This window comes from Mycteria americana, chromosome 4 (genome assembly GCF_035582795.1).
Source record: "Mycteria americana isolate JAX WOST 10 ecotype Jacksonville Zoo and Gardens chromosome 4, USCA_MyAme_1.0, whole genome shotgun sequence".
In the NCBI taxonomy this organism is placed as follows: domain Eukaryota; kingdom Metazoa; phylum Chordata; class Aves; order Ciconiiformes; family Ciconiidae; genus Mycteria; species Mycteria americana.
This window is the reverse complement of record NC_134368.1, coordinates 73,407,549-73,426,401: the sequence shown is the minus strand read 5'-3', so window position 1 is coordinate 73,426,401 and position 18,853 is coordinate 73,407,549. Positions and strand designations below refer to the sequence as shown.

At 54.8% G+C, this 18,853-nt stretch overlaps 1 protein-coding gene across 1 annotated transcript; it reads left to right on the top strand.

Moving 5' to 3' along the window:
* Window positions 1–1,906: 1,906 nt before the first annotated feature.
* On the top strand, window positions 1,907–4,744 carry NKX6-1 (NK6 homeobox 1). The gene is made up of 3 exons (XM_075499303.1): window positions 1,907–2,522; window positions 3,169–3,341; window positions 4,471–4,744. The coding sequence occupies exons 1-3, from the start codon at window positions 1,907–1,909 to the stop codon at window positions 4,720–4,722; spliced, it is 1,041 nt and encodes a 346-aa protein (XP_075355418.1). The 3' UTR covers window positions 4,723–4,744.
* Window positions 4,745–18,853: the final 14,109 nt, after the last annotated feature.

Below are 18,853 nucleotides of genomic sequence, written 5' to 3'. Positions count from 1 at the left end.
GGTCGCAGGTCGAGGATCAACATACTTCCGCTTTATCTAAGATCCGTAATTACAAAAAAAAAAAAAAAAATCGAAATGCCACACCAGCCCCTTTTTCCACGCTCGAGGAATAGAGTTCCCCACAGGCACACGCACTCGGGCACAGACAACACAGGGTAAAAATTGTTTAGGGTGATTTTGCACCGCTCTTCTCTCCGTGGGACGCTCTTTAGGGGCCACATGGGATTTTTTCCCTTCCAGCCGCAGGCGACGGGAAGAGCCGCGAGCGGCCGGGGGCTCTGGGGACAAGCGTCGCGGGGGCTCGGTACCGCGGGCCTCGGGTGTACAACGTCGGCCAGCGGCCGGGCAGGAGGGGCCGGGGGCCCGGCGGGACGAACACGCGGTTCCGACGTGCAGCGGGTACAGAGAGCACCCACGCCAGTCCAGAAGCGTGCGGGGAGGGTCGGGTCGGGTCGGGCCGCGCCGCCCGCCACCGGCTCGTTGCAGCCGCACGGGGGAGGGAGACGCCGGGGCAGGCCCGGCCGGGACTCGAGCGGCTCCGCTCCCCGGAGTCGTCCCCGGGGCACAGAGGCAGAAGGAGGGAGAGAGAGAAAGGAAAAAGGGAGAAAGAAAGACAGAAAAGACAGAAAAGACAGAAAGAAAGGAAGGACGGAAGGAAGGAAGAAAGGAAGGAAGAAAGGAAGAAAGGAAGAAAGGAAGAAAGGAGGAAAGGAAGAAAGAAAAGAGAGGGAGCAGGGGATGTGAATAGTTAAAGAGAGAGAGCAGAAAAAAGAGAGAAGAAAAGAGAGTGAACAATAAAATGAGAGAGAGGGGACAGGAAAAAGAAAAGGAGAGAGAAAAGGAAAAAGGAAAAAGGAAAAAAGAAAATGAAAAAGGAAATGAAAGGAAAAGAAAAAGAAAAAGGAAAAGGAAAAGGAAAAGGAAAAGGAAAAGAAAGAAAAAGAAAAAGGAAGCCTGAAAGGAAAGAGGAAAGGAAAAGGCAAAGCAATGGAAAAAGGAGAGGAAAAAGGAGAGGAAAAAGGTCAAGAAAAAGGGAAAGGAAAAAGGTCAAGAAAAAGGGAAAGGAAAAAGGTCAAGAAAAAGGGAAAGGAAAATGGGAAAGGAAAATGGGAAAGGAAAAGGGGAAAGGAAAAGGGGAAAGGAAAAGGGGAAGGGAATGGGGAAGGGAAAAGGGAAAGGAAAAAGGGAAAGGAAAAAGGAGAGGAAAAGGGAAAGGAAAAGGGAAAGGAAAAAGGAGAGGGAAAAGGAGAGGAGAAGAGGGGAAAACAAGCGAAAAGCAAAGGAGGGAAGAGGAGAGCGAGGCGAGACCGAAGTTGGCGGCAAGGCGGGCGCGGCGCGGGTGGGCAGGGCCGGCCGCCGCCCCGCCCCCGCCCGCCGCCGCCGCCGCCGCGCCCGCTGCCGGCCGTGCCCCCGCTAAAGGAGGCAGGGAGCGGGGCGGCGCGGCAGTGCGCCCCGAGCCTCGCCCGCGCCCGCAGCCCCGCAGCCGCGCCGGCAGCCAGCCAGCGGGAGCAGCGCCGGGAGGGATGCGGGGCGCCGGGGAGGCGGCAGGGGCGGCGAGCGCGGCCCCCGCGCCGCTGTGAGCCCCCAGCTCCGCGCAGGCACAGAGAGAGGAGGTATATACGCGTATACGCACGGACCCTGCGCATATACGCGTATATATACACCCGCCGGCAGCGGCACCGCTTTTCTTCCCGGGAGCGGCCGCCGAGGCGCAGCCCTGATGCCCGGCGGGGCGGCAGGGCCGCCGCTCGGGCGCGCAGCTCCCCGCTAGAGGCGGCGGCCCCCGCGGGCTGGATGCGCGGCACCGGTGCGGGCGGCACCCCCGGGCCGGCCGCCGGGGCCCCGCGGCGCTAGGGGCCGGCCGGGCCCCCCGCCCCGGCCCGGCGGCGGCGGCGGCGGCGCGGGGATGCTGGCGCTGGGGCAGATGGACGGCGCGCCCCGGCAGGGCGCCTTCCTGCTGGGCAGCCCGCCGCTGGCCGCCCTGCACAGCATGGCCGAGATGAAGGCGCCGCTGTACCCCGCGTACCCCCTGCCCGCCGGGCCCGCCTCCTCCTCCTCCGCCTCCGCCTCGCCCGCCTCTGCCTCGCCCTCGCCGCCGCTCGGCTCCCCGGGCCTCAAGGCGCCCGCCGCTGCCTCCGCCGCCGCCGCCGCGGGCGGGCTCTCGGCGCTGGGCTCGGCCCCGCCGCAGCTCTCGGCCGCCACCCCGCACGGCATCAACGACATCCTCAGCCGGCCCTCCATGCCCCTGCCGGGCGCCGCGCTCGCCTCCGCCTCACCCTCCGCCTCGTCGGCGGCCCCCGCCGGGCTGCTGGCCGGGCTGCCCCGCTTCGGCAGCCTCAGCCCACCGCCGCCGCCGCCGCCCGCCCTCTACTTCAGCCCCGGTGCCGCCGCCGCTGCCGCCGCCGTGGCCGCCGGGCGCTATCCCAAGCCGCTGGCCGAGCTGCCCGGCCGGACGCCCATCTTCTGGCCGGGGGTGATGCAGAGCCCGCCCTGGAGGGACGCCCGCCTCGCCTGCGCCCCCCGTGAGTACATAGCGTCGCGGGGCAGCGGGGGAGAGCGGGCCCGGGGAGCCCCGCCCGGAGTCCGCTCCCGGTGCTGGGGACCCCCCACGCCCCGGCATCGCGGCGAGACCCTCCTGGCCCCCCATCCCCGGGCCCGGCCGTAGCCGAGGGGCCCGGCTTTGCCTCGCTTTCTTTTGTTTTTGTTTCTTAAGTTTGCTTTGCTTTCTCCCTCTCCCTCGGTCGGCGCGAAACCCTGTAAAATGTCGGTGATCGCCGGCGAAAAGAGGAGCCCTCTCGGGGGAAGGCGGCCGCGCTGCCGCCTGCTTTCGCCCTCCCCGCTGGGGACTCTCGGGGCCGGGGCTGGTTTTAGAGGCGCGCACAAACTTTCCCCGAGCAGGACTTTCCGTTACCGCCTGCTTGCACTGGCTGCAGCTTTCCTAGAAAACAATATCGTTTGCCCGCTCAGATTTTCGATCCTTTAAGGAAAAATAATCGGGGGGAGCCGGGAGGCTGGCGCCGCCGCACTGTCCAGGCAGCAGTTTTGTTACAGCCCCCCCCCGCGGAGAGAAACCCCCGTCCCCCAGGGCCGCTTGAGAGCGAAACGCTTTCCCAAATCCGTAGATTAACGTGTCTGTCCGTGCCTTCCCTTTCTCTCCCCCCCCGCCAGATCAAGGCTCAATTTTGCTGGATAAGGACGGAAAGAGAAAACATACCAGACCCACTTTTTCTGGCCAGCAGATTTTCGCCCTGGAAAAGACTTTCGAGCAGACGAAATACCTGGCGGGCCCGGAGCGAGCCCGGCTGGCCTATTCGCTGGGGATGACGGAGAGCCAAGTCAAGGTGAGAGGAGCGGCTCACGCACGGAGCGGTGCGGGGCTGGGGGAGCGCAAAGCGCCCGGCTCGGGCCGGGGAACCGGATCGGTCTCGGGCAGCCGGAGATGCTGCGGGCCGGGGCGGCCGAGCCCGCGGGCACACGTCAAGGGCTTCCGCGGCAGCTACCAGCAATTCGCCCTTCGTTACCTTCTGGTGGGGCTGAGAAGGATATTTTAAAGCGTATCTTATTTAAAAAAAAAAACCAAACCAAACAAACCCAAGCAAGACGGAGAAGCCCGGTGCGTTCAGCCTGAACGCCACGGGGGTGGCCGCCGTGCTGGAAAAGCGCGGGGGGGTGGGAGTCAGGGCATAGCGTCTCGGGCCCGCACCCCACACAAAACCGCCCGACCCCTTCAGCGCCGGCCGCGCTCTGCGGCCCCGGGCCGTCGGGCCAGGGACCGGGCACCCCGCTCGCACTGTCCCGTCCCAAACTCTCCGTTTGAGTTCAGCTCTGAGCTGCGGGCAAAGCGGAGGTGTGAGGGGTTGGGAGACCGGGCTGAGCCCCCCGGGGACATGCGGGGAGGCGTTTGCTCCGCGGGTGCAGGGACGCGAGGCGGGCTTGGCCAGAGGGGCCTCTCGGCGGTGCTCACACTTTCAGACTAAGCTAGAGACCCTCCTTTGTCACTGCAAATATGTCCCGATGGCGGCGAATAAATTATGGCAGCCTCTGCAATGAAAATAACCCCCTCCTCCGGCAGCGCCCTGCCAGAGAATAAATACATCTGGCGGGGCAGGGGCGGCTGGGGAAGGATTCAGCCCCTTCAGCTCGATGTGTGTTTTCCCCCCCGGGCAGGAGGGCCCCGGGCCCGCCGCGTACCTCGGGGGGGGGGCTGGGGACGGCTGTTCGCCCGCGCTGGGCGGGACCCGTGCCGGGACGGGCGGCGGCGGCTGCGGGGAGCGCGGTGCCGCGGGGCTGGGCTGCTTTTCGTTGACAGGGAAATTGTCCGATCGCTGGCAAAGCGGGAGTCGCTGCCGCACGCCAGGGACGGGGAAGCGCAGGGCAGCGGGGCGGGGGCGGCCCGGCTCGGCCGCGCCGGCGGGGGCGAGCGGCCTGGGGTGGCGGTGCCGGTGGTGGTGACGGTGGCGGCGGGGGCAGGTCTGGTTCCAGAACCGACGGACCAAGTGGCGGAAGAAGCACGCGGCGGAGATGGCGACGGCGAAGAAGAAGCAGGACTCGGAGACGGAGCGGCTGAAGGGCGCCTCGGAGAACGAGGAGGAGGACGACGACTACAACAAGCCCCTGGACCCCAACTCGGACGACGAGAAGATCACGCAGCTGCTGAAGAAACACAAGCCGGGGGGCGGCGGGCTGCTGCTGCACCCCCCCGAGGGGGAGGCCTCCGCCTAGCCCGCTCCGCCCGCCGCCGCTCTCGGAGATGTACAGATCTATTTTTCTAGACTCTACGCGCCCGGGAGGAGGAGGAGGAGGAGCAGGAGGAGGAGAAGCCGCAGGGGGAGCAGAGAGGACTGCGGCGGAGCGGGCCCGCAGCGGGCGCGCCCGTCCCCCGACGCCGCGTGTTATTGTAGGGTCGCGGGCGGCGGGGAGCGGCGGGGGCTGCCCCGGCCCGGGTCCCGCTCCCGGCGGTGCGGCGGCCGCCTGGTGCCTGCTCTTTGTAAATAAACCGTGAGTGTCCGCGACCATAGGCGTTCCTTACTGTGAATATTTAAAATGTAAAATACCTTCTTTTTTTGTACAGCGGGGGCCGGGGCGCCGCCCCCCCGCCCGCCCCGCGCTCCCCGCCCGCCCCGCGCTCCCCGCTGCCGGGCGGCAGCGGGGGCAGCCCCGGGACGGGCGGTGGGGGTAGCCCCGGAGCCCGGGGACGGGCGGCAGCGGGGCCGCCGAGGAAAAAGCCGCCGTGGCTGCCGGCGGCTCCTCCCTCGGGCCGCGACTGCAGCGGCCCCGCGTGCTATTTATTAGTATTTTTTAAAAACTTTCTGTTGCGGTCGTCGTGCAGAGGGAGGGGGGAGAGGGCGGAGGGAGAGAGTTTGCTTTCACTTACACCGTTTCCAATCAACCGCGTGTTGAAAAAGTAGCTGGTGGGAATTGTCACAACCACTTTCAGTCAAAATATAAAACTCATTTAGTTGCTGTAATTGAATTTAAAGTGTGTTTTCTTTTGTATCATACGGAATACTATAGATTGTAAATTGTTTTCTTTTTTTTTAAGCTAATAACGATGATATATCGTGATATAGCATCTTAACATTTATTAATTTATATTAAAAATAATTCGGTTTGTAAAGAGAAGAAAAGCCCTTTGCAAGACCAGTTAAATGTAATGCACTTTCTGTTTAAAAAAAAAACGATAAATCAATTAAACCAGTTTAAAGACGTCTGCTGCCTTCACTAAAGGGTACAGATAATCTGATCTCGTTAGAGATTAAATAATGAAACCACGGTAAAGGAGGAGGAAAAAAAAGAGAGGAGATAATTTTCAGGATCTTTTGTTCAATCTCGATAGTAGTTTTTTTTGTGTTTTTTTTGTGGTTTTGTTTTTTTTTTGTTTGTGGGTTGGTTTGGTGTTTTTTTTTTTTTTAATGATGGAAGTTGTCCACTTTGTTGTGGGGGTTGAAGAAGGATACAAATAAAATAAGTGGCGGCTGGTTTGGGGACAGGGCTGGCGGCAGAGTTTCCACCCGGCCCCGGAGCGGTTCGTCTCAGCCTAAATGAGGCTGTATTAACTTTTTAAGCGGCGGGCGAAGCAAGCGGTTATTGAGGGCAGAGTGTTGCCATTATTGTGGGAAAGAAACCGCTTTCCGAGAAGAAAACGGCGAATAAAATAAAAGCCCGGCTAAGGGTCTAGGGTAAATAGTTAGACCCAATGCTGAAACAACTGGTTTAAACTGAAACTCATTATCTAGACGCGATCATTTCCATATCTAAACAGACCAGAAACAATCGCTTTTTTTTCACGGCTGCAGCAGAGCAAACAGAAGCGCTGACATGAGAGAGAAAAGGGCCAGCTATTCTGGAGGAAAAAAAAGAAATAAATTGGTATTCTTCCGTAAATTTGTGAATCATTTTCTACGGGGGTGGGGGTGGGGGGGAAGTGGAGCAGGGTTTTATTCCGCTCTCGGCTTAGACACTGCCGGGGCCGGGAGGAGGGAGCGAGCCCCGGCGCTGCGCGGCTGCCTCGGCGCGGCTGCCCGGGCTCTCCCGGGCCGGGATGCCGGGGGCTGCCCTTCTCCCACCCCCAATCTTCCCCGACGCGTTGTAAAGGCAGGAAGGGAAAGGCCGGGCGGTTTCCGGAGTGCCGACTCGACCCTGCTGGCTCTCGCCGTTACGATTTCCCCGCGGGTTTTGCGGGGCCATGGGAAAGAAACGAAGATACCGCGGGGCCCGGACCGCCGGGGCAGGGACCGGCCGCTGCCGGCTTGAGCCCGCCCGGCGGCAGCGGAGCCCGGCCGGGCCGCGGCGGCCGGGGGTCCTCGCCGGGCTGGGGTCGCCGGCACGCCCGCAGCGCCTTCCGCCGGCGGCCGCTCCGCCGCCACCGCCGCCGGCGCCCGGCCCGGAGAGCAGCTGCTCCCCCGCCGCCCGGCTCCGGCGGGCAGAACCCGGCCGCGGCCCGCGCCCTCCCGTGTGCCCCCGGGCTGCCGTGAGTGCCGCCCGCCCCCGGGCACCCCGTCCCCTTTTCCGGCTGACTGCAGCACCGACTGGGGCTTTCCAGTTAATTTACTTCTGCACAGAGACCCAGCTGGCCACCAGTTGAAGTTGGCACCGTCAAAGTGGAATCGCAGGGAAAAAAAGCCCAGCTCTGATCGCTTGGTTAGGCCGGTTTTGTCCGAGGCGCTGGAGAAAAGAGCAGGTTATTCACATGAGCTCACCGCCCCCCTTTGCGGGGCAGGTTTTGGAAACCAAACTCGGCTCGGCGGAGAGGCGCAGCCTCCCTCTCCTCCAGGAGAGGACTTTTTAGGAAGAGAGCCAATAACTGACCTCGGGATCGCTGCCATGGACATCGCGGCGAACAATTAGGAGACAAAATGTCAGCGGGCTTCACGGGGCGTGAAGCTCCCCCCCCTGCGTGGGGCCCGGCCGAGATCAGCCGCAGTTTCAGTTCGATCATTCAAACACGCAAGAGTTTGTTGCGTGACGGTATAAACTCACGGATAACGACATTAAAAAAGTACTGCACAATCATATCTATAGAGACAGGCGGGCCAGCAGAGCCGCTCGCCGGCAGCCGCCCTGCACTCGGGCCCGGGCCGAAATCTCCGCGGGGAGTGAGCGGCCGCGCACACGCGTGGGGAGCGGCGGGCGCCGGCTGCGCGGCCGCGTGGCGAGGCGGGCGGTCCTTGACTAAGTGGTGAGAGACCACGGCGGGCTGGTCGCGGCGGCTCCCTTCGCAAACAGCTTTTGGTTTGCCTTTCTTTCTGTGATAGAGCCCTTGGGTTTAAACCTCGCTCCCTTCCGCGCGCGTGTGCGGGATTTCCCGGCTCAGGGGAAATAAAGGCGGCTGTTTCTGGGTGTACCCTGCCTCGGTCCCTGTCATGTGCCTTCTCTGGGGCGCAGGAGATACTGAGGGAGAAACTCCTGGCTGTGCAATCCCAGGGTGCCGAAAGCATCCTCCCTGCTTCTCCGACGCCGCTGCCTTGCCGAGCTACTTCGCAAGGGGAACCCGCTGCGGTCCCTCTCCAGCCCCAACGAGCATCACCGCGGGCGGAGGAAACTTTTTTGCCCGCAGAAACACACCAGGCGCAGGTCCCAGTTCTGCGCCCTGCAAGAGCCGTCGGCACCGGGGGGCTTCGGGGAGGGATGGAGGCAGGAAGAGAGGGGAGGCACGGGAAGGGAAAAGGGGGCCGGGGGACAGCCCCGTCGCCCGTACCCTGCTCCCGGCCGGCAGCTGCTGCCCACGGGAGACATACATATGGATGCGGGACATATGGACGCGGGCGGGATCCGCATCGCCGTGCCACAGGGCCCCGAGGCCGGCAGCCCGGGCTTCGCCCCGGGGGATGCGGGTTACAAGGGGAAGCCCGCGGCAGCCGGCGGGCAGGAGCGGCCGCGGGGGAGGAAGGAAGGGCTCTCCCCCCGTGGGGTAACGAAGTGGCCGCTCGCCTCGGGGCATGTGCGTGGAGGGGGTCCCAGTCCGTACGCCACTGTCACCCGGCCCCCGACAGGCCCTACGCCAGCGCTGTCACAACCCCAAGGCCTTCGGGCTCGTTCAACCCGGCAGCAACTCCCACCCAGAGCCCCCAGCGTAGGCACCAGGCGAGGCAACGCCTTGTACCCCTGCCAGGGGGATGCCCAGACCGACAGCCACGCTGGGACAGCCCGACCATTTCAGTGAGTGCTGACCTCTCCCACCCTTCCCCTCACGCGTGTTCGCCTTCTATGAGCTCCTGAAATCCCGTTATCGTTCATCACTTCTCAGTGGTATTAATCTGTAACACTTCCCATATCAAGCACACGCCGTTTTCGTCCCCGCTCTCCCGCTATTTGCCGCCGTGATGTCGATTCGTGGAAGACTTTCGTTATATCCGTGCCAGCCGCCCCGGGGCTTTGCTTTCGGCACCCGCGCCCTCGGGAGACGAGTCGTTCCGCACCCCAGAGAACCCGGGATTTAAAATGCGGGTGGTGGGCTTTCACCCCCGGCCCGGCCCCTCCCGGGCTCCCTTCCCGTATCGAGGCCGCCGGGAGAGAGAGACAGGCGCCTGCAGAGTGTTCCCGCGTTCAGAGCCAGCGTCTCTGCACGCAAATTAAAAAGTAAGATGAACTGCTCCCTCCTAATTGCAGCTCCGCGTTTACCTTCGGCACCGATAGGTATTTTCCAGATACATGTTTCTGGCAGCGTTTACCAGCTGTCTCGAACAGCGGTTACAAGTCCTCGGGAGGGACGCAAACATCTGCGGGGGAGCGGGCGGCGGTGCTGCCGCAGGGAGCGGCGGGCGCCGCGCTCCGCTCCGCCCCGCTCCGCACCGCTCCGCACCGCTCCGCACCCGCCGGGCGCCCGGCGGCGGCCCCGCGCTCCAGCAAGCGTGGTTTATAAGAACAAAGTTGTTTATGCCACAGCGGCGCGGGCAGGGAGCACCGCACCGCTCCGCATCCCCCGGGGGTTTAGCCCTGCCCAGAGGCCCGCGGCTGCGGGAGGCGCTCGGCGGCGGCCGCGCCGCGGGGCCGGTCGGTGCCCGCGCTGCCCTCCGGGGCCGGCGGGCTGCGGGGAGCGCCTGGCGCTGGCCCTGCGGCAGTAACCCGCTGCCGCGCACCCGAGTCCATCCCTGTAATAACGTCCTCGATCATTTATTAAAAGTCTTGTCAAGCGAGCCCATATAATTCATCTTTATGCAAATACATCAATGTCAAGCCATTAGTGTATTGCTCGGGTTTTTTATTAAAGTGCATTCTTTTTAATTCAGCTCAGTAAAATACGAGCCCTATTGCTCAAGAATTATAGCAACTATTAGAGTAACATATGGGCAACATGCACTCAGAAAATAAAAATCAACAGATAAAGTGGCAGGGTCACAACGGGGAGCAAACACTTAACAAAATGGCAGCGGGGTAATAGATTTTCCGCCCTCGCCCCCGGCGCTGGGGTGTCAGGAGGAGCCCGCCGGCGCGATCGCGGGGCGGCCCTGCCCGGAGCCCGGAGCCATCCCCGCCCGGCCTCGGCCCCGGCCCCTTCGCCGCGGAGACTGCGGGAGAGCAGCCCTGCCCCACCGACACGCACCTCCGCGCCCCCCCCCCCCCCCCTCCCACGCTATCCCGGATTTAATGAGAGAGTTGCCCACATCCTCATCACCCCAGCATGGTAATTGAGCAGATCTATTAACTTGTTACACTAGATTTGTTTAAAGAGACTATTACACAGTCATTTAATCAATTTGTTACACTGGAGGTCCTGACTTATGAGACACTTGCCGTATGATTCCTTAATGACTGAATTAATTTGTTTTAATAAAACCAACATTGTGTACAAGCACATTTCGAGAAATGTAATTTTGGAGACGGAACAGTCCAATGCTTCATCTGATTAGGTCTTTTCTATGGTTTATCAAAGTCGGGGGTTGCCGTCATAAACGGCATGTATGGGGTATTTTTCTTTTTTATAGCGTCATTAATTTAATATGGATCATTAGTTCTTTATACACATGCATGTTCTGACAAATGTACCCAATGAATAATGCACCTAATGTGTTTGGGCTCAAATGCATCATGCCGTAAACAGAAACTGCCGCAAAATAAATAATAATAAATAATAATACCAACAATTAATATCATAGCCGCCCTGTTCCCTCCCAGCCCGCTGCGCTCAAGGAAGGCCGGAGGAGCCGGGGCGCTCCCCCACCGCGGCCGCACCGTCAGACCGGGCTTGCTACGGCGGGAGCGCGAAGAGATTTACGGTGAATTAAGGTTATCCCGAGAGCAGATGTAGGACAAGAAAATCGGTTTTGCTCCTGATGGAAACTGACGTGTGCGGAATAAATGTAAATAAACACGAGGGTCCCCAAGAAAAGGAACTTGATGGTATCGATTATGTAAAATAACCGCCACATCACAAATGTTAATGTACTATGTTAATGTACTACAAAGAGCTGGCGTCTAAGGTCCGGCTTCGCGGAGAAGGGAGGAAGGAGCAGCCTCGAAAAACGCTTCGGGAACCGGGACGACAGCAGCGACAGAGAGAACATTAACGACAGTAATGTCGCTAGCGACGGTGGTAACGAGGCCCCCCGCCACGGCCGCACGCCCGGTGCCCAGAGGCGGCGGGGCACCCACGGGCGCGGCGGGGCACCCGCGGGCGGGCTCGCCGAGGCGGCCCCCAGCCAGAACCGCCACGGTGCGAGGGTTCGTGAAGGAGCGCGGCTCGGCCGTGGGCAGCGCGGAGGGCTGAGCCTCCGCCCTGCGAGGGGCCGGGAGAGCGGCGGCACCGCTGCGGCGGGCTGTGCGCCCACGCGTGCCGCTCGCAGGGCAGCAGCCGGGCGTGCAGACGTTCAGAGCAAAACCGGCTTCTGTACAGAACATCCCAGAGCCTTAATATCGATCAGAGGAGACGTCTGAACAGATCATTTTCATCTGAATCCCTGTACGTTGCCGTTGAAATTCTTCACCCTGACAGTGTATTTTTTAAGTAATTTCCACCAGTGAGCTTGTGATCCAGGAATTCAACTGGGCCTCTTTTTACACACGAACATGTATTTCCCGGGCCCCAGTGGAACGTAGAGCTCAGCCCAAAACGGGACACTGCTGCTACAACGGGCACCTCCTGCCGCTGGGTGAGCAGCTGTGACAGCGGCCACCAGCCTCACACCTTCCTCTGAAAACAGTAACACCAGACACAGAGCCCACCGAGCGGCATGATTCGCACACTGTCATATTTTGCACATAGCAGAACTTAAAATGAAAACCCAAAGGGGCTTACTGCTGAGAAAGTATAACGAGATAGTGAAAACGCATCTTCTGAGCAGTTTTTCATCCTCCTCACACGGTTTCTCACAGATAGGCTGCCCTTTATCTTCAAAGCTACGTCTTCTATCCCCTTTAAAAACATAGGTAGCACATCCACCAGCAATGAATGCAGTAGGTGTATTTAAGTAAATGGATTCGACCTTTTGCCCATTTTAGCAGATGCTGCTCCTGACCACCCCAAAAAGCTTGTTTAAAGTTAACAACATTAAGCATTGGAGGTCACAAGGCCAATTCAAGGTCATTTTAATTCTGGCTAAAGGTTAATTAGATCACTGCATTAAAGCAAGAATAGACTATACTCAACTTTACTCTAATGAGGACGGACAGGGTTTTTTATATACCTCTTAACTGCTCCCTTTATGATAAGGATATAGGGTGTATATCAGGGAAGAAATCTTGCTGTCATTTCCACAAATCGAGTTACAGGAGCTCCTCTGGCTTTACACCAGTAAGGCATAAATGCAGCACTTGGTCCATTTTAATTCTTATTTCGTTTGTGAGGTTGGGCATCTGGGTGTCCTGTTACTCTTTTCCCTGTCCCCCCCCAGAGTGCCCGGGGTTGTTCTGCTCCACTTTGAGGAACACTGGTCTTGATATCCAAATGTGCACGGTGGAGGCGTGATCATCGGAGCCACCAGAATTCGTGGACGGTGAGGCACTTGCCCGGGAATGATATTCAGGTGCCAACTTACTGAGCCAACAAGCCTCATTTGAAAAATATCACAATATTGTACTTACCACTGAACCAAATGGGAAAATAGTTTCTGATCTGGCAAGTGTTACTGAGCTTTCATAATACTTTGCACTGTGCACCGGGGAAAATCCAAATTTTTTTGAAGAGTTTATTTACAAAAAAATCTGGATAGAAAAGACCATGGAAAGGAGAGACCCTGATTCAAGCCTGGTTATCCCTTCTGAGGAAAAGCAAGGACCTCTACCCGTGTGTCCTTCCTCCCACGCAAACCCCCTGCCGCTGGGCTGCAGGTTGCTCTGGTGTGGACTTCTCTCTGGATGGAGCTGTTCAGCTTTAGTCAGTAACTACATCAGAGCTGAGCAGAGAGGCCAGACGTCCCTTCTTTTTAGCTAAATATCTTCACTGCTGGGCTTCTAGCTAAACACAGCTCTTATCCCTCATCTCTTCCCAAATTGGATGTGTAATTCCAATCTCCTTCGGAGAAACTTTCTGGGGGAGAACTTAATCCAAATTATGGTTTCTAGGGGAAAGATGCGGTTTGACAGACAGATATTTTCCCAGCAAAAATCTGTTTTATAAGGAAAATGCTTAATCAGTTCAACATGCATATTTAAAATCGTGCCATAACATCAGGCTAGAAATAAGCGTTCATATTGATTATTTGAATACGGGTATTGGATGAATCACTGACAGGCAAGTCTGACTTACATTCCCAATACTACCAGTCCCCCAGAACAATTGCCCAAGACTGCCAGGGTTGGACATGCTCTAAATCTCCCACTCCGACTTGCCACAGGAGCGTGACTGGAGTCCCTGGGACAGGTGAGCCATCCCAGGACTGAGCAATACAGGGACACAGCAAGGTGTTGATGTGCCAGGCAAGTCATCAGAGGGAAAGAAGTGAAGAAGATGAAGCTAGAGAGCTTATGTGCCAGACAGAACAACGGAAAAAGTGAATTCCCGGTTTGCAGCACCCAGTGACTAATGTTATTTTCAGCTTAACGGCAGGGAGCGTGAATGGCATAGTAATACCTAGTGAGGTACCTACAAAAGGAACAGCCTGAAAACAGCCCCTTCTTCACATACTGCTGGGTACCAAAGACATCTACTGAAATCAGGATCAGGATGTTGGCGTTGGCTATTTACGATCAGCGAAAGGGCTACATTTATTGGATAATTTATTTATAATGAATAATTCAACCAGTTTTATATGGAAGAGTTTCATTTGCTGGGCTGTTCACTTGGGAGTCAGTGAGGCTGCATCACCACACATTTTTCAGAGAGCCTTCGTTTCCTAAATTTGGTTGTTCTGCTACTGAAGTTACAACTCAATCACCAAGTTCAAAGCTATTTATCTCTTTTTTTTTGGTCTTGATACAGTGATTTCAGACACTCACTGCTTCCAGACCACAGCGTAAAACATCAATAGGAGAGACAATTGCTCTTGTAGCATCTTTGGGTTTTGCCCTGTATTTTTAAATGTATTGCTTTATTAAAACAGTATTATTCTTGGTACAGGCTGCCAGCCTCCTGCTACCACTGCATGCTACATCACTGTTTCCTTGTGCTCTCCTCCCACAACCACCCATTGGTTCTCACCCCGAGACTGTCTGCACAGCCTGCAACTGTCTGTGTGCAGACCCTTTGCAGAGCAGGGTTAGCTCTTGACTGGGCCAGCCACCTTCTTCCCCAATAGTTCCATCAGAACTAATTCAAACAAGCACTTGCCCCACCTTCTACTTTCCCTGTAGTGCAGGTGATTCAGACACAAGCCACAGATTGCACCTTCGCAGGACTTTGCCTCACCTGTTGCCTTAGCTTATCAAGAAGCTCACTTTAGTATTTATTTTTTTAGTGATACGACATTCCTAGGCAATGGCTCTCTGGAAGAGGAGCTCTATGGACCATCTTCTTGCTCACGTCCTGAGGAGGTACTTACAGAAGACTGTTGCTTGGTTTCTATCTTGGTTTTAAGCATTTTCTTCACAGTACAAGGTTTTCCAAAATCTCACTAACTCTCATACTTAAAAAAAATTTGATAAAATTAATACTTGTAATGGACAATTGTGCAAAAAATAAATGAATGAGCTGGGCAGTTGTGAACCTGACTGTCTGCTAGGAGAAACTACCCTTGCTCTGTCAAGTCACCCACTGGTGGGCAAGTGTCTTCTCTCTGGGACTGACAAGCTCCTGACCAGATATTCTCACAATAACTTTCTAGTACTGGAAGAACCTTGTCTTCCATTGGAAGAAAAATGCCGAGGTCTAATATATATGTATATATATAAAATATATGCGTATATAAAATAAACCTTTACCTATCTAGGCATATCCCTGTACACATCTTTATTTGAATAGCTGTTAATCGCTGACATTCCCTAAGGAGGCCACCAGAAAGAATGTCAGGGGCCCTGCTCGTAACCCAGCTGAATACCTGACTATTTAAGGTACTCTGGAGCTGCATGAATCAGAAGGAAAACAGCTCCCCCTACCCATTTTATTAGACGGCAATAAAATCTGGTGGTGTCTCATTAAATTTAATGAGCCTTCATAAAATAACCATTACACTGTGGAGGTAATGAAAAGAATAACTATGACGGTTAGTAAATAAACCAGCAAGGGTGATACTGTTAGATGTCCCAGATACCTACCAGGTATCAAACAGGTAAATGACTCTCAGAATGAATTATGCTACCTTACAACTCTTTGCACCCATTGATATCTTCTTCTATATCAGTTCTGAGGAATTTATTTCCCCTCTTCCCATATGACATCAGCATGTTCGATGCAATGCCATTTGTTTTTATAGTGCTAGGATGTATGCATAAAACCCTGAACAAAACAGTGCATAGATAATCTTAAAAACTAGATGCAAATTTCCATGAGTGGCCATGGGTTCTGTGCCTCTCCATTTCTGAAGTTTCTTTTAAACTAGCCGTCGCTTCTGAAAATGTCACTGCAGAAGTTTCTGGGACAAAGTCCTTATTTGGTATAAATCAGCACCATCCCATTCTGCATATTCTCTAATCACGGCAACAGCTGCAGGCACTAAGGTTTAAAAAGGTGGCCCAAAGTCCAAGTCTTTCTTACCTGGCTCATGCATGACACAGAAATAAAAGAGTTAAGCCAATTATGGGATCAATTCCACTGAGAGTTTATGACTGCCCATAAAAAAGCAAGAAGAGGGACTGAGTAGAGGCTAGCATAAAACTCCAGAAGGTTGCTGTGCAACTTTTGCATTTCCCATTTCACCCGAACTGGCACAAGGAAAGATTTCAGCACAGTGGGACTATCCATGGGAGCAAATGAGGAGGATCTGATCTGCGGGCTTATTTATATACCCTTCCTTCTGAGACTCCTCTTGCTCCTACCGAGGTCAACCGTAAGATTATTACTACTTCAGTTGCTAAACAGACATTAAGTGTGGGTGCAATGTGTCAGAGCTATATTACAATATCTGCAGTGTTTATTTCTGGATTTAATTGTGGAACCCAAATACAAATACTGAAGCCTAATATTTGTCTATATTTTTTTTTACATGAATGCATCATACACAATCTGAAAGAGGTTGAGTAATAACAGGGTAGAAGTTGTACTCTTCCATGTAGACCATTTATCAAGAGGTGACTATTTTCCTGAAACTCATAGCTTTCACCTCCTGAAAGGACTTAAAACATGTGTGTGTACTTCTCTTTTGGGACATGCCATGTACAAAACTGGACTAGGAGATTAGTAATTTTTTTTTATCGCTGTATTTTGTTTCCTGAAACAACCATGGTGGCCAGCTTCCCAGATCTCTCCCAATCCAGAGATCTTGTACTGCCCTACACGAATCAGGGTCTAACCTAAAAGTCTAACCTAAAAACTTCTTGAGGAGGCAATGTCCAAAGCACTCAACTGGATCTTATTCCCCTGCCCTGCCTGGCTGCTTATGTCCTGCCTCAGCTGAAGGGGATACAAACCTTCCCTCGGTTGCTGTTTTGCTGCTCCCTTATCCAAGAGAAAGATGAGCAGAGCTGGACTGTCCATGGACTTGCTCTCTCTGCACTCCTGCATGTGCACTTCTCGATTGTTTGCTCTAGGACTCGATTGTTTGCTCTAGGGACTCAACACAGGGGTACAGCACCATGCACCTCTGGGCACAGACTTCTCCTCTGGGAGGAGACCTTTGTACCAATGTAACAGCATGGAAAGTGGTCTTAACAGCGAGCCCTTTGGCTAACCCAGAAACCATTTCTTATCAATTCACAGTCATTATTGTTATTTTATGGTAGAGGCAGTGCAATTTTTGTTGAATTATAAATATTGCAGATCTATTTTTCCCTCCCTCCCCAGCAGTTCCCAAAGACATGTAAACCCATAGTGTGATTGCTCCCTAATCTAGTTGAGGTGATGAAATGGTGCCAAAACTCTCATCGCAATTTCATTAGCATATTCATGGGTCGCACTTTTGCAGTGTTGCAGAAACAACACAAATTGGTTTGTGAATTGTGAACTCCCCCTTCTTTGCCGTCGTTGTCGTCTTTTTCTTCAGAATCACAAATTGCGGATTAGCAAGGCAAGTGTGCTTGGGCGACTTTGGGACCCGACCACTGAAATTTGTTAATGTACCTCTCTGGTTTTCACCGTAGTTTTTCCCCTTGCCTGGCATTTGTGTGCGTGCACTTCATTAACAGTGGAGTGAGAAGCAGGGCAGCCACAGGGCTGCTAGCTCTGCCATCCTGGCCAACCTGCTTCACAACCACAGCTCCGTTTCAAATAACAAATAACTCCGTTTCACCAATAACAAAAAGGATTAAATGCAATGGGCATAGGCAGTTCCAATTTTTGGAGGAAAGGTACTAAAAACCACAAATTGTTCTGATTCAGTTTAAAAGCAAATGTGCCATGCATAAGAGTGCAGCAGGATCGGCAGAACCCTCCCACAGCAAGGTTTCCCTCCCCTCCCCTGCCAGCTACTACAAATCTCTGAAGCCGCTGTCAAAAATGGTGTCAGCTTACTGGGAGAAATCCCCCCCTTCAAGGTTGAAAGGCAGGCAGGTACGGGCCAGTTGCAAAGATGGCAGCTGCTGTGGAAAAGGCGGCAGAGCCTTTACAGGGCCATTGCTGCGCTCCATGGAGGGATTACTTGGCACAGCCACCACGTAGCCTCGGCAGGTGTAGGTGTCCATACTGGCCATTGGTCACTATAAGGGTGGTAGGATGCCATGCGGGGGACGTGATCTGAAATGAAAGTTACCTGAAGCAACGGGAAATGTTATTTCACTTCACTCTAGGATTGTATAAAAAAGCAATGAAAAAGAACATATTGTAAGAGCGCACAGAGAGGTTGCATCAGATGAGGATGATTCTGTCATCCTGTATGCAACATGACGTTAATGACACAGGAGACCCAGACTGGAATGAGAGCTTGAAAACCACGCAGGGCACCGTGTGTTGCACATCCCTCTGCCCTCGGCACTGCGTGCCTGTGACCGGCCCATCCTGAGAGCCTGGCATCAGCTGGGGCTACCGGTGCTCAGCAGCTGGGACACGCTCCTGAAAGGTCTTCTCTGACCCGCCAGCAAGGTGTCTGACACTTATGGGGGACACCTGCAGGTCACAGCTTGTGGGACGGTTTGTCTTTGTGAACTGCAACAGAGCTTGAGGTATGGGTCTCCGTCCAACTTGATGGTAGGTTTAGATGCTGTAAGCTAAACATTGCAGATTAGAAGGGGAAACATGTTTGCAGATGACCAGCCCCTGCCTCGCGATGAGCTGGTCCAGCAGTAGAGTCGTTAAAGCACATTGGAATATGGTACCCACTCCCTGAGCACACGTGCCTGCACCTGAATTTCACAACAAGTGAGCAGCTTTTAAATACGTTCCACTCTGTCTCAGTTTAACCTCAGCCGGCGACTAAGTACCACACAGCCACTTGCTCGCTCCTTCCTGAGTGGGATGGGGGAGAGAATTGGAAGAGTAAAGTGAGAACACTTACGGGTTGAGATAAGAACAGTTTAATAATTGAAGTATAATAAAATAAAATAATAAAATAAAATAATAACAACAACAACAATAATAATAATTTGTAATGAAAAGGAAAATAAAAAAAAGAGAGAGAAATAAAACCCAAGAAAGACAAGTGTTGCAAATGAAAAACAACTGCTCACCACCACCCAACTGATGCCTAGCCAGTCCCTGAGCGGTGGCCAGCTTTCCCCTAGTTTATATACTGAGCATGACGTCATATGGTATGGAATATCCCTTTGGCCAGTTTGGGTCAGCTGTCCTGGCTGTGTCCTCTCACAGCTTCTTGTGTATCTCCAGCCCTCTCAGTTGGTAGAGCATGAGAAGCTGAAAAGTCCTTGACTTAGTGTAAGCACTACTTAGCAACAA